At 35.8% G+C, this 15,638-nt stretch overlaps 1 protein-coding gene across 1 annotated transcript in view; it reads right to left on the reverse strand.

Moving 5' to 3' along the window:
- The window catches only part of CFAP69 (cilia and flagella associated protein 69), a 65,892-nt gene that overhangs the window by 28,955 nt on the left and 21,299 nt on the right, over nt 1-15,638 (reverse strand). The window contains exons 6-12 of the mRNA XM_011956216.1: nt 14,244-14,342; nt 11,045-11,194; nt 10,762-10,939; nt 8,325-8,448; nt 5,330-5,378; nt 5,117-5,238; nt 2,608-2,824 (exon numbers count right to left, since the gene is read on the reverse strand). Coding sequence (XP_011811606.1) covers nt 2,608-2,824; nt 5,117-5,238; nt 5,330-5,378; nt 8,325-8,448; nt 10,762-10,939; nt 11,045-11,194; nt 14,244-14,342 — 939 coding nt within the window. The remainder of the gene's footprint in view (nt 1-2,607; nt 2,825-5,116; nt 5,239-5,329; nt 5,379-8,324; nt 8,449-10,761; nt 10,940-11,044; nt 11,195-14,243; nt 14,343-15,638) is intronic.

Genomic DNA, 15,638 nt, shown 5'->3' on the forward strand with positions numbered 1-15,638 from the left:
TAAACATTCTGGTTCATGTCCTCTTATATTCATTGAGAAGAATTTTTCCATGTGACCAGAATAATATAGGATACATCCACACTGAATTTTACTAAATATACAATGTATAAGATGAGTTAATTTTTCCTTTTTAAGAGACAGGGTCTTGCTCTGTTGCCCAGGCTAGAGGGCAATGGTATGATAACAGCTCATTGCAGCCTCAATCTCCTGGGTTCAAGTGATACTCCCACCTCAGCCTTCCAAGAAGCTAGGACTACAGGTGTGTGCCACTATGACCAGCTGATTTTTTTTTTTTTTTTTTAAGAGATGGGGGTCCCACCATGTTGCCCAGGCTGGTCTTAAACTTCTGGTCTCAAGGGATCCTCCTGCCTTGACCTCTCAAAGTGTCGGGATTAAAGGTGTGAGCTACTGCACCTGGCCTTGATTTTCCCCCATGAAATCTGTTAAATGTGAAATGGTAGTTCATTGTTGTTAATTTGCACTTACCTGATTGCCTTGGGATTGAGAGTTTTAAAATGGTTTTTGAAAATGTGGGGTTTTCTCTGTGACACGGCAGTTCCTAGTCTTTGTATACTTCTCTACTGAGTTGTTTTCTTGTTGATATACAGGAGATCTTTATGAACCTGGATTCTAATAGACTATCAGTCACAGGGGTAGTAAATGTCATCTCTCAATTTGTAAATTAGTATTTCACTTAGATTTTGTCAAACAGGCATTTGTACGTTTTACAGTAGTTAAATGCATTGATCTTTTCTTATACCTTAAACTTATGAGTATTTTTAAAGAAACCTTTCCTATGCTGGTATCTAGCAAAAAGATATTTTCCCATGTTTTCTTCTAAGAGTTTCACTGTATGACTTTTCATATTTACATCTTTATTACTTTTGCAATTGATTTTTAGAAAAAACAAAGTGAAGAGGTCTAATTTTTATTTTTTCATATGGAGGACCAACTGCCCCAACACCACCCTTCCCTCACTGATTGGCAGTATCATCTCTCATAATGCCAACCTTCCATATATTCCATGCCATTGGTCTATCCATGACCCAGTACCACAAATTTTAATTACTATAGGTTTATGGTAGGTCTTGATAAGTAGCAAGGCAAATCCTCCCTCCTGCATGCTATGCTTTCTTTAAAAGCTTCTTTTAGAAGTAGCTTTATGTTTCCAGCTAAAAAAAAAAAGTTGAAAATACTGTTCTAAGTATCGAATGTTGGTTGCAATTGTGGGTTCTATTATAGAACCTCGGTTAAATTTTTGCTCTGCCACTTGTGGCCAGGAATAATTATTTAGCTTCTTAGACTGAGTTCTACCCATCTGATACACAGGGATAATAATAGTACCTATACCTCCTAGATTTGTTGAGAGGATTAAAATGACTTAATACTTGGAAGGTGTTTAAGGCTCACCAGATACTAGGTTCTGAAAAACTATTAGCTATCAGTCTTTCTCTTATTAGCCAGCATTTCCCCTTTTGCCTTAAAGTTTTCTACGAACATAAATGATATAAAGGATAGACTGAAGACTTGCTTCATTTAGTGGAAAATAATTTTACAAGACTAAATTTAGTAGCTCAGCATATTAGAAACTAGAGAATAAAAAGGCTATCTTTTTTTTCCTCCTTCATGCATAAATGGGTGATATTCTTGATCTAATGAAAATGCATCATACAAAATTATTTCCAGAGCAAATTTACTACTAGAAAAGAAGCAATATCTTCCTTATAAAACTTTATTAAAAAATGAATGTATTTCTTATTTCCTTCCTAAGAACTGAAACAAAATACAAACAAATTGGGGCTCTACTAATTTGGTAGACCACATTGGAGTCATTACTTCTGGCTAGAGGTCTAGATTTTAAGCTCCATAGAGAAAACGATGTTTATTTATTTAAAGCCTAACTGTATTTTCAGTAGCTAAGACAGTATCTAGTACCCAGTAGGCAGTCATAAATATCTGTTGAATGAATGTATTATAATACTGCCAGACTGGGCAATATTGTAATTGATTTCAGGCTCACGTCTCTAATCGCAACACTGTGAGAGGCCGAAGTAGGCAGATGGCTTGAACCCAGGAGTTTGAGATCAGCCTGGGCAACATGGTGAAACCCTGTCTACAGAAAATACAAAAATTAGCTTTGCGTGGTGGCGTGCACTTGTAGTCCCAGCTACTGGGAAGGCTGGGGTGGGAGGATCGCTAGAGCCCAGGAGGTTGAGGCTGCAGTGAGCCATCAGCATGCCATTACACTGTAGCCTGGGTGACAGGGCGAGACCCTGTCTCAACAAACAAACAAAGCAAATAAAACGTTGCCAGGATTTATTTTCTTCCTAAATATAATTTTTAGATAGGTCTAATAATACAAAAACTTAAATTACATGTATGATTTCTTTCAGGTGTGCATCAACTATGAGGTTTACTCATGTCTGACTTTAAATCAAATCTGTGTTTTTCTTAAAACAACATATAAATACATTAAGAAGACAGGTCTATATGTTTTCACTTCTCATAGCTTTAATTAATTTCATTGTTATTTCTATGCATATATTTGAGCATTCAGTTGAAATATGAAGATTAAAATTTTGACAAGAATCTTGAAGGGCCACTCACCTTCACTCTCACACCATTCTAGAAATGCAAGGACTCGAGCATTTCCCTGGCATGACATGTATTCTTCTATTAATAAAGGAGCCACTGATGACAAAGTGGCAATTGCATGCAGTTGTAATTCTTCATGCTGTGCTGCAGACCAGTCCATTATTTTTTGTTTTTCAGGCTTCTTAACATAGGTAAACAAAGCCAAAATAACTTTGCCATCAATTAATAGCTGTGAGAAAGAACAAAGGATACTTTGTTAGAAACATAGCTAAAAATACTTTAAGGCAATTAAATTAAAAATTTACATTTTGATGTTTTATTGAGGATTATTTCAAAATAATTCCTTTATAAAATAATCCCAATCTATGATAGGTACCAAAAAATAAAAAAATAAAAAAACAAAAATTTAATAATGGTTATAATCCTCTTTTCTGAGGTATGTACTCTCTGACAATAACATAAAATATGTGTTTTTTGTTTTTGCTGCTCATACATGTAATTTAGTTCCTGCTTATAATGAAACCACACGAGTAGAATATTTTGGGGCAAGTGCTGACATTTCTTTCCTCACTCTCTTTTTAAAAAGGAAATATCTCACAGACTCAGTTGTGTACCATAAAAAACAACTTTGTCGGAGGTAATGATTAAGTGAATATTTAACCACATGCAACAGAACTTACATAAACATCCTACCAAATAAATGTCAGTTAGGTCACAAGTCATGTTTCATTACATGCCTAGTATTTTAAAATTTTATTGAACCCATCATTTTAATAAAAATGAGATTAAAATGCATAGCTATTATGACAACAGAATTAATACAGTTAATTCTGATGGATGCATATTTATGATTCACAAGAGAATAAAACCCCATATGCTATATTATATTTAATTTTCTTTTAATTTAGCATTGTTCTAGAAAGATTTTCACAAAAATAGTTAATTTTTCTAATTCCCTACTACCCCATGTGAAAAGAATGCAAGATTTAGGGTTGAGAAAACAGGAATAACTACTAGTTCTAACATTATTGTTAGAATTAAGTATATGATGTTTCAAAAAAAAAATCCTGTGTATTGCAAATGATAGTGTACATATTCATTATCATTACTAATAATATTACTGGACCACAAATTATGTGACACATAAAAACTGTTGATTTCACTGCTCACAAAGTGTTTTAAGAAGTTTGTCACCATAATCTGTGCTACTTGGCTCTGTTGTCTATAAAATGTTGTTCAATCAATTAGAATTGATTTATAAACTGTAGTGTACATTTTATTATCTTTATAGGTCTAATTTTAAAATTTATATAATACTCTGTTGGAATAATGAACCATACTTTATGGAATAATTTTCCAAATGATTTTCCATTTGCATTTTGGAAAATGCATTTAGGTTCTACACAGTATGTATTTTTTTGGTCACAAATAACAAAGTTATAATTGTAAAGACAATTTTTATTTTCCTGAGCATTTGAAAATATATATATTCCTTAAAGTTGCATTACTAAGAAAACGCTCAGCTCAGTTAAATCCTCATAATAATCTCGAGGTAGGTGTTATCCCAATGTTGAAGTTGAGCTACCTAGGATTTAGAGAAATCAAACAACCCATTCAATGCCACATAGCCAGAAAGTGGTAGCACTGAGATTCTGTCTGACTATAAAGCCTTTACTGCTAGACTATCCCATCTTTATATTATTGGTGGTGAAGTTGACAGACTGAATTCCTACTTCTTTTTTATGGTAATCCTTGGAGTTTGGTAGAGTTTTAGACTAGAAGGAAATTTCACTTAATGCAGCAACTAACTAAACTGACAGAATCGCTAATAATACATTTACTATCACTTTATAGCTTAAAAAACCTTCATCTCAACTTCACAAGAGATCTGTGAGCAGGGCCGAAGCATTATAATCTTTCCTTTACAGAAGGAGGAAATTAACCACAGATAGATGAGGTAATTTTGCTAAGGCCACATAGCTAGCAGGTGATAAGCCAGAAGTGAAATTCAGTTCCAATGTTCTTCAAATTACATCACGCTGTTATGCAGGAAACAAAGTATTAAGATGAATTCATAGAGAGTAAAAGTAATTAAAGGCACTAAACTTGTGTGTTGAAAAAACAGGTTCATAAGAGTTTGAGATTGGCATCACAGAGGTTAATAATTTTCTCCAGCATTAAATCAGTCCTTGTTACTACGGTCAGAGACAGATTATTAGGCTGGACGGACCTATGTGAAGCTTCTTTTGTTTCATGCTGTCTAATTCAAGAGATTTAACTGTATCATTAAATCTCTTAGGTTCTACTATTTTTCTTTGGTTTATGTAGTTTAAGTACTTCACTATTTACTAACAGATAAGCAAAGAAAAATTTTTAAAGCTAAAATTCAGGTCAGTAAAATTTTACTACTTTCTATGGTAAATATATGAATTGATAAAAGATTTACAGTCAGGACTTTAAAATAGTTATACTATAAAGTGAGACAATTTTTATTGATTTTCCTGCCTTGATTACTCTTTACCTGTACAGTAGGTAAATCTTTACATAAGATCACAATTACATTGAATAGTAATTTCTTCAACTCAAAATCTTCATAGGAATTAGAAAGCTTAAGTCCTTTTACCAAAAGATTTTGACTTTTAACTGTGAGGGAAAAAAAGTAAAATGAAAGCTTAAATGTTGTACAAGACTCATCAAGATAATTATAAGAAGTCGAAAGTTTTATGTTTTTTACCTTCATTAAAGGTGGCAAACAGTATCAAATCCTTGGTAAAGCCACATTCCTAATATAAATACATAAAATAAGCAGAAAGATGAATGAATAAGATGCAAGTTATGATGCACATGCTCATATTTACTACTTATGTACATTTATCAAATTATCCTACTGTCATTCATTTGAATTCATAAAACATGAATAGTGATAAAGGGTGAAGCAAAAAATAAAAACATATAGCCAGATAAGCTTATTTAAAATTAAATAAGCCAGATTTATTTAATTTTAAACTTACTTCTGTAGGTTCTAAGAAGTATTTTATATTATTCTATGAATAGTCTGTTTAAAATTGTTAAGGATCCAGAGTACATTAGGTCTTCATAGTTACTTCTATAATTCATTATCTATACTTCAAATGACACAGTAAGGGAGGAAAATCCAGTTACTCTCAACAGTCTTTCCTCTTAAACACCTCCACTTCTACCTCAACCATTCTTGCTATGTCAAATGTTTGGTCAAGAGATAATAAAGTAGTTCCTACTTAGCATGAAAAGCCCTGAAGAATCACCAGAGTTACAAACATTTTAGCATGTCAGCATTCCTGGCAGAGATATCCTAGTTGGACTTTGCACATTAGGGAGAGTTTACAGGGGCAAACTCCGGGCTTACGAGCTTGTAGTTTTATAGCCCCATTACTTTAGGATCTATATGGTTTCTTTAGATGCTGATGATATTATTTCCTTTGACTCGCATTCTTGAAATTCATCTGAACATTTGCAAGGACACTAATGAGCAATTACTAACTGAACAGGGGCTTCTAGAGAAACAAAGTTTCACCTATAAGTTGCAGCTTTAACTAGGATACTATGTAGGACTGTTTCCCTATTTGCACAGTATGAATTCCATGACTCTTATATTGGGACTACTTGACATCCACTGTTAGTGGGCTGAGGTCTTCATAGCTAGTTCTTTGTAGCACAACTAGAACTTATGTGCCTGACTTGTGAATCTTGTTGCCAAGGATCTCTAGTAAATAATTTCAATCATTCAATGATTTTTAATTAAAAAATATGTGAAGGCTCAGCTTCTGGTACAGATGAGTAGTAGCTCCGAGAGAAATTCTCCTGCTGGTGACAAATAAAACTATCGTGTGACCAAGAGTAAGCAGACACTGGAGGGATGTCAGAATTTTGTAGAAGGGAATGGTACTAAATGATTTTCCCATTTTGAAAAAGGCTTTTGGGGCTGGGCAGTGGCTCACGCCTGTAATCCCAGCACTTTGGGTGGCCAAGGTGGGCAAATCATGAGGTCAGGAGATCGAGACCATCTGGCTAACACAGTGAAACCCTGTCTCTATTAAAAATACAAAAAAATTAGCCCGATGTGGTGGTGGGCACCTGTAGTCCCAGCTACTCAGGAGGCTGAGGCAGGAGAATGGTGTGAACCCAGGAGGCGGAGCTTGCAGTGAGCTGAGATTGCACCACTGCACTCCAGCCTGGGTGACAGAGCAAGACTCTGTCTCAGAAAAAAAAAAAAAAAAAAGGCTTTTGACTTGAGAGCAGGCCATATTCTATACCTCGTGGGAATGCTAAAACTCAGAGTAACCCTGTGTTCTTAGTGGCCTGAAGAACCAGAAGACAGAGACAACCACAGACACTAGAAAGTGAAGGGAGAAATCCCATAAAGGAGAGAGCCAGAGAGAGAGAATGCTAAATTCTGTGTACAAACTCTTCCCAAATATCTGGCTGATGTCTGAACCACACAAGTGCAGAGAATACTCAAGCATCCCAGGCAAGAACTGAATTGAGATTTGGAATGCCATACCTTAAAGGGATGAGTACAGCCAAGTTAAATGTATAGTTACTAAAAACTCATCAGAGGAGTATACCAGAATCTACAGTAAAGATGCTCATAATGAATAGAAAGACAAGAACTCTCAGGAGAGACACTATAAAAAGGAATCAAAATAAATTCTAAAACTGAAAAATATATCTGAAGTAAAAATGCAATGGACGAGATTAACAGAATGGAGATGACAGAAATAAAAAAGTCAATGAATTTAAATATATAGACTAATACAAATTATCCAACCTGAAGAATAGAGAGAGAAATGATTGAAAAAAGTGAGCAAAGCCTCACAAACCTGTGGGACAATATCAAAAAGTCAAACATAAAAGTAATTAGAGTCCCTGAAGAAGTGGGCAGAGAGAATGGGACTGAAAAAATATTTGAAGAAATAATGGCCAAGAGTTCTCCAAATCTTATTAAAGACTTAAATTTATATCTCCAAGAAGCTCTATGAAACCTAAGCAGAACAAATACAAAGGAGATCTCACCTTAGCACATCATTTCGAAACTGCTAAAAACCAAAGATAGAGTGAAAATCTTGAAAACAGTGAGAGAAAAAGATGATACATTACACATAGGGGAATAATGATTTGAAATTATGAATACTTCTCATCAGAGTCCAGGGTACTCACCATTACACCATGGAACCTCACACTGAATATTTCTCATCAGAAACAACAGACTCCAGAAGACAGTAGAACTTTATCTTTGAAACGCTAAACAAAAAATTTTCAGCCTAGAGTTCTATATTCAATGAGCATAGACTTTAAGAATTAAGATGAATTAAACATATTTTCAGATAAAAAGAAAACTAAGATAATTTGCTGCCTGCAGCCAGCAGATTTGCACCACAAGAAATTGTAAACAAAGTTCTTTCAGTGAAAGAGAAATGATGCCAGATGGAAACTCGAATCATCAAGAAGGAAAGAAAAGCATAAGTGGTAAATACATGTATAAATCACACAATATGAGGAAGATTCCAAATTTCCAAAGGATTGCAAAGAAGAATTGGCAGAGTGATAAGCATACTGGTGACCATTCTGATATTACAGCATAACTTAGCATTACAACAAAATACACAAATATTACAACATAATATAGGACTTCTTTCACCCACGCCCACCACTTCCACAATTAAAATTAATGCAATTTGATTCATACTTACAATCATTGGTGCTTCAGGATTTTGAGCTATAATTGTAGTGATCACTAATATGTCATTTCTAAGCTGACGGTCATAATGACTGAAACCTCTCATAAACAGATTTGTAAATACTTCCTTCAAAGCCCTAGAAAGTAAAATCATATTTTAAAAACTACATTGTTATGCACTAAATGTTTGCGTCCCTCCAAAATTCATATATTGAAATCCTAACCCTCAATGTGACAGTTTTAGGAGTGAGGTCTTAGGGAGGTAATGAGCCCTCGTGAATGGAATTAGTGCCCTTATAAAAGGGACTCCAGAGAGCTGTCTCGCTCTCTTGCCTCCATGTAAGGATACAAGATATCAGCTGTATGCAATCCAGAAGAGGACCCTCATCAGAACCCAACCACACTGGCACCCTGATCTCAGAATTCTAGCCTCCCAAACTATGAAAAATAACTTTCTGTTGTTTACAAACCACTCAGTTTATGGTACTTTGTTATAGCAGCTCAAACTAAAACACATACTTTTATGGAAATACTACCTGAATGTCTATCAACAAAATCTCCCTTTTTATATTATACTATTGATTTGAACATATTTCTAATATTTTTTACACTTTGAAATCTGCCTCAAATTCTCTATGTACCAGATAAGAATCCACTAAACCAGTCTATTACACATGGTGGTCAAAGTGACAGCTCTATAATACATTCAATCATGTCATTTTCCTTTGTAAAACCATTTAAAGACTATTCTTTGTTCTTCTGATTAAGTCCTACCTCCTTAACAAGGCTTATTAGGCCTTTCATGTCATGGGCCCTAATAACATTGTTAGCCTCATCTCTCACCATTGTAGCCTGTTCCTTCTTCTCTCACCATACTGAATTTTAGTTTTCTGATTTTGCTAATTATATTTTCACTTGTTTTCCCGGTCTAGGATGCTCTCTGCATGCAAAACTTTTCTGTGTTACCAAGTCCTGTTTGTCATTCAATTACTAGACTTGAGTTCATTAGGAAGCAGTTATGAATTCTCCAACTCTGAGTTAGGTTCCCTTGTATTAATAGTAGACATTTGTTGCTTTGCATCCTGGGACCTACTTGCCCTTTTGATAAGAACAGCATTCTTATTTTTATTTAGGCATTTACTCCTTCCTGACTTCTGTTCCTGTGAGGCTGCCTTCAGCTGCCTTTTCACCAGTCAGAGCATTTTTTCTTTTGGCATTAATAAATCACTGTGGAATGGGCATTTGACCAATATTAGACCATTCAGGGCAAACTGGACTCAATTCAAAGACTTTTCTCTGAGCCTTCAGGATAGCAAGGTTTCTCTTCTGCTTGATTTGAGGTTGAGATGATGTGATCCTAGACTTCTTAGGTCTTACTACATAGTCTTGGGTATGAAGCCAACACCACGGAAGACAATGTAGAGAGAGGGGGGACCAAGTCCTAATATCTGCTGATCCCTGAATAAAGCTGTACATCAAGCCAGTTTTATCCTTGACTTTGTAGTTAAATAAGCCATAAATTTTCTATATTGCTTTGATCAGTTGGGTTTTTAGTCATTTGTAAACAAAAATGTGCTGATTGGCCGGGCGCGGTGGCTCAAGCCTGTAATCCCAGCACTTTGGGAGGCCGAGACGGGCGGATCATGAGGTCAGGAGATCGAGACCATCCTGGCTAACACGGTGAAACCCCGTCTCTACTAAAAAATACAAAAAACTAGCCGGGCGAGGTGGCGGGCGCCTGGAGAATGGCGTAAACCCGGGAGGCGGAGCTTGCAGTGAGCCGAGATAGCGCCACTGCACTCCAGCCTGGGCGACAGAGTGAGAGACTCCGTCTCAAAAAAAATAAATAAATAAATAAATAAATAAATGTGCTGATTGACCTTCTTCTGAAGAACATGTACATCTTACAATAATATGTTTCATAACATGTTCTCTTTTAGTTGTCTATTTACTTGTCCATCCCTCCTAGCACAATGTAAATTCCACAAATGCAAAGACAATCTGTATTGTTTTCAGTGGTATTTCTATGACTTAATACTGAAGCTGGCATAGAGCAGACAATTATTTGTTGAATAAGTGAAGAAGTAACTTGGAGGCTTACATTTTGTTGCTAATGCTTACTGCAATATCTGGAAGATAGTAAGCACTCAATAATAGATTCACTGGATAAATAAATGAAATCATTCTTCTAAAGTCTAATTTTACTTTATGTATATTCCAAGGTATAATTTAGTGTTAAGAAGCTACTTCAAGAGCCTTCCACACAGAAAAGTGTGGCTTGTTATTGTGCAGATTCATTTATACCATGGCACAAAGAAGATGTCCTGAAACATAGCCATTACATGAATCTAAAACAGAATTGAACACAGATTCAAACAAATATGTTAGTTATGTCACTGGCTATCATTTTAAGATTAAAAGAACATTCCTATCTAACCACATACACTTACAGCAAACATTCCAAGTTACTAAGCTGTTGTATGACTTCTTCTTTTGAAGATTTTTCCAACAAGTTCCAAAGTATTTCTGATGAACGAAATAAAAGCTGTCCAGAGGGATCTGGGTCATTGAGGTGAGTACAGATTCCACTGGCTGCTTGTGCTTTCATCATTATAGTACAATTAACTTCTGAAAATAAATTTTAAACATTATTTTTGCTTTACAATATTGACATTTTTAGACAGAAACAAAAGTAGTTGACAATGAAGTGTTTAAACTTAATAACATACAAACCAGAAGTCGAGAGATGCTGCAGAACTTTAAGTACCCAAAGTTTCTCAACAAGTTGATTTTCAAGCAAGGTGATTGACTGGACCATTGTTTTTGCTAATCCTCCAACTTCAGCCATTTGTATCTTGTATGATGAACTCGCTTGCTGATAACCTAACAAAAATTAGTTAATAAATACAAACAGTTATCTCACAGAATGATCATTAAGACAAAAGAATGAGTAATTTATTATTAAGCAACAGCAAGAACAACTTTTCAAAAGTGTATGGAATTTATGAATTGTGCAGCATAGGGATGAGCCATACTTTTTTCTGTAAAGGGGCATATAGTATTTTAAGTTTTGCAGGTTATAAGGTTTCTTGTCAACTACTCAGCTCTATAGCACATTGTGGCAAGAAAGCAGTAATAAACAGTACAAATATAAATGGGCATGGCTGTGTTCTAACACAATTTTGTTTTCAGTGGGCCTATATTTTCATCATCTAGAGATAACATTAACATTTTCATATATTTGTGATATTTTTAATGTATGCATACAATTTTAACAACATACTAGTATACAGAATTTTATATTCTACTGTACTCATTAAACTTTTATTGTAAGCTTTTCCCTATCCTATAAAATATTTTCTAAAATCATGATTTTTAAGTGCATAATAGTCTATCATATGGATGGACCAAAATGTACTTTATACTTACTGTATCTTTTTCTATTGGAGGTACATTTTAATAGAGGGATATAACACTATTAAAGCTCATGGATTTAATTCCTGTCTCCAGGGCTGTGTCTCTTTCAACTGCTGTACTGAGGACTTTTCAGCTGTGGTCCCAGATGTCTGGCCATACCCATTACTTGAAACCAACTGTGTGATAGTGAGAGCACTCACTGACTCCTAATTTTCAGAGCCTGACCAAATCAACCTTACGTCTTTGCCCCACAATACTCCTCTGTCTTAAGTCCTACACCACTTGTCTCCCTTTCTTTGAAGGGTGTCTGTATTTTGCCAAGGTTAACTCTAAGCTTGTGCTCTTAATTCCATCCTCTTGTGCTTTCTTTGAGAATTTGGCCTTTCCATTTCTTTCTTACCAGCTTCTAGCTCCTCTGCCTACAAATGTGATTTCTTCCTATCCTAAAAACCCAAATAACCTTTCTCTGACTTTGCACTAGTTGAGCTGTTCTCCATCTTTTCTTTTTCTTCATCTCATCTTAAGATATGTCTGCATTCATGAACTGCCACTACTCTCTCACTCTCAAATCCAGTGCCTCTACTCTCACAATTCTCTGATTCTTTTTCGTTGTTGTTGTGTTTGTTTGTTTGTTTTTTGAGACAGAGTCTGGCTCTGTCGCCGAGGCTGGAGTGTAGTGGTGCGATCTGGGCTCACTGCAAGCTCCGCCTCCCGGGTTCACGCCATTCTCCTGCCTCAGCCTCCCGAGTAGCTGGGACTACAGGCGCCCGCCACCACACCCGGCTAACTTTTTGTATTCTTTTTAGTACAGACGGGGGTTTCACAGTGTTAGCCAGGATGGTCTCAATCTCCTGACCTCGTGATCCGCCCACCTTGGCCACCCAAAGTGTTGGGATTACAGACTGAGCCACCGCGCCCGGCCAATCCTCTGATTCTTTAATCCTGCATCTGCCCTGATCACTGTATATCAATAGATCTGTCAAAGATTAACTACAACTTTTCAGGTGTCACATTAACTTGGCCTTTTAACTCTTCGATTACAGAAAACTCTGCAGCATTTGACACTAAGACAACTTCCTCCTCCTTTGTCAAATATTTCATTCATTGGCACACAAGACATGGCAGTCTTTAGGTTTTCTTCCTCCTCTTTGAATCTCCCTTCACTGCCAATTTCTTTTAATCATTTTTTCCAAACCTCAATATGGACACTCTCCATGTCATTTTTCATGCCTTGCTGCTTATCTGTTTTATCTCTTGGCAAACTCAACCGTTCTGGTGGCTTTTCAACTCTATTTGGGTGGATTCCAAACCTGTATTTCTGGTCCCTGTTGCTTTTAGTATCCAATATCTTTTATCTACCAAGACACTCCTACCCATCTATCTCATCAATAGTTCAAATTGGACATTTAAGAATCTCCTTATTCATTTCTCTAGTTTAGCTGTTGTTCCATTTTTTTGTTTTACTTTTTGACTGACTTCTGTTTTCCCTGAATTTCTTTTTTCTTTTTTTAAATTGTCTTTTTTTTTTTTTGAGACGGAGTCTCGCTCTGTGGCCCAGGCTGGAGTGCAGTGGCTGGATCTCAGCTCACTGCAATCTCCGCCTCCCGGGTTTATGCCATTCTCCTGCCTCAGCCTCCCGAGTAGCTGGGACTACAGGCGCCCGCCACCTCGCCCGGCTAATTTTTTGTATTTTTTAGTAGAGACGGGGTTTCACCGTGTTAGCCAGTATGGTCTTGATCTCCTGACCTCGTGATCCGCCCGTCTCGGCCTCCCAAAGTGCTGGGATTACAGGCTTGAGCCACCGCGCCCGGCCTAAATTGTCTTTTTTTAATTGACTTCTGGTTCCCATTTTTCCTTAGTCTTAAATAATCTTTCTTTTGAACTACCATAGACTCTTATTTCCACCTATTAAGAATCATATAACTTAAGAAGTTATTGCTTATATCTTCTCTCCCTTCCTAGATTGATTAGAAATTACGGAAACTATGAAGGTAAGAAGTACATCTTAACATTATATCCTCACAGTGCACGTGCCACTGTCTTGTTCCTGCCCAATTCAGTGTGGTTCACTTACCACTATATATTAAGGTCCCTTAGCTATAACACACAGAACTATTTTCCCAAACATGATGGAGAATGGCCCTGGTATTGGTAGTTTAATATTTAACTGAGTGGGGGCAGATATTATAAATAATTATAAACTGTTTAAAAAATAATTTTATCAATAGTATTACATAATATAATAGTAACATTTATGATTATTAATAAACTAAATTGGGCATCACTTTACAAATTTGTTCATATTTAGCATCAGAATAAAAATATGCAAATCAAAACTGAAAAATACATATATAACTTTTAAAAGATGACCAAAGAGATCAAGACTACAAAAAAAGTTTTCTTTTTAATGTGTTACATTTATGAGCCCACTGTGTCTGTCAAATTCAAAGAGAAATGAGAATGTTCTGTTTTCGAAATACACAAGTTATCACTGAAAGACCATTGTAAACTTCACCTGGAATATGCTTCTTTGGTGGTTCTGCATGATAAAAATCAACAATGCACTTACAAATTTGTATCCTCAATTCAGAACTTGGTATTTTCATTAAGTCACCTGCCAGAAAGATAAACAGGTGCTACTTAACAACACTGTCATAAGTTTATTTGTAGAATTTAGGCATAAAATGTTAATAATATGATGATTATTAACAACATTCTCAGAGATTCAAACTGGATCATGTTCAATTTATATACATATTTTTATACATATGCTCACACACATACATACATATACATATAAACAGTACCCTGAATCCATCCTTATACATTTGGCCCCTCAATCAATTCAGCCTCTCCTTTCTAGGCAGAAAAGAATGATGACTATTAACACAAATGCTAGAACCAGACTGTCTAAGATTAAATCCTGGCTCTGCCATTTACTACCCACGTAAACTTGTGTCTTACTTTTCTCATCTATTAAACAGGTATAACAATAGTTACCACATTTAAGATTGTTGTGAGGATTAAATTAGCTAATATGAGAAAAGGGCTGAGAAAAGCATCTAGCATATTGTAAGTTCTACATGTGTTAGATACTATTATTACTTTGACAAGCTATGGGTTGGCATTTTTCTCCCTAACTAGAGGGTCAGTAACTTTTTGCCTTTACTAATGCATTCTTTGCTTAGAGAAGTTCCAGGTGAACTTTACTCTTCAATTTGTTGGCAGACTGGAAGAGAGTGAGTTTTTAGGCAGCTGGCCCACAGGCAAGGGTAATAGTTTTATGTTCAAGCTGTCTGCGTGGGGTTGGCAAATAGAAAGGTTCCTTTTCAGTGGTATCTAAACTACAATTAAATTGGCTTCAGCCTGTATTTCAAACTGGATTTGCATCTACTTTGTTGAAGTCCTATAAACATGATCCCCAAGGGTATCTGAAAATGATCTGTGGGATTCTGGAAATGAGCCAGGTTCTCTGAATGCCCGAGGACAGCTGTAGTCAGTGATATCGACCTTAGAACTAAACTAGAACTGGTTGGATTCTCTGAGGGTAAAATAATAATTAGCAATTCCTCTTTTGCATTAGCCCTTGCAAGATGCTCATCTCTGGAGGTGGTTAGCAAGTGGGGTGGCAAGTGGACAGAAGAAGAAAGCATAAAGGAAAGCCTGACCTCTGCAAAAGACATCACTTAAAAAAGACAGTTTTAAGATTATTCTAACTCTAAATTTTATTTATTTTTTGGACTGTTCCTTTGGAGTTGCAAAATCACTACTTAGGTTTTAAAAATTTTACACAACAGGAACAACTAAGCTTTTCCAACAAGACTATCCAAATGTGCAGGCTTATGGGAAATTCTAGGGTCTTTCGTCTGCTTTTCCACTGTTTTAGTTCCTGTAAATTTAGATAATTTAT

This window comes from Colobus angolensis, unplaced genomic scaffold, assembly GCF_000951035.1.
Source record: "Colobus angolensis palliatus isolate OR3802 unplaced genomic scaffold, Cang.pa_1.0 Scaffold410, whole genome shotgun sequence".
Classification (NCBI taxonomy): domain Eukaryota; kingdom Metazoa; phylum Chordata; class Mammalia; order Primates; family Cercopithecidae; genus Colobus; species Colobus angolensis.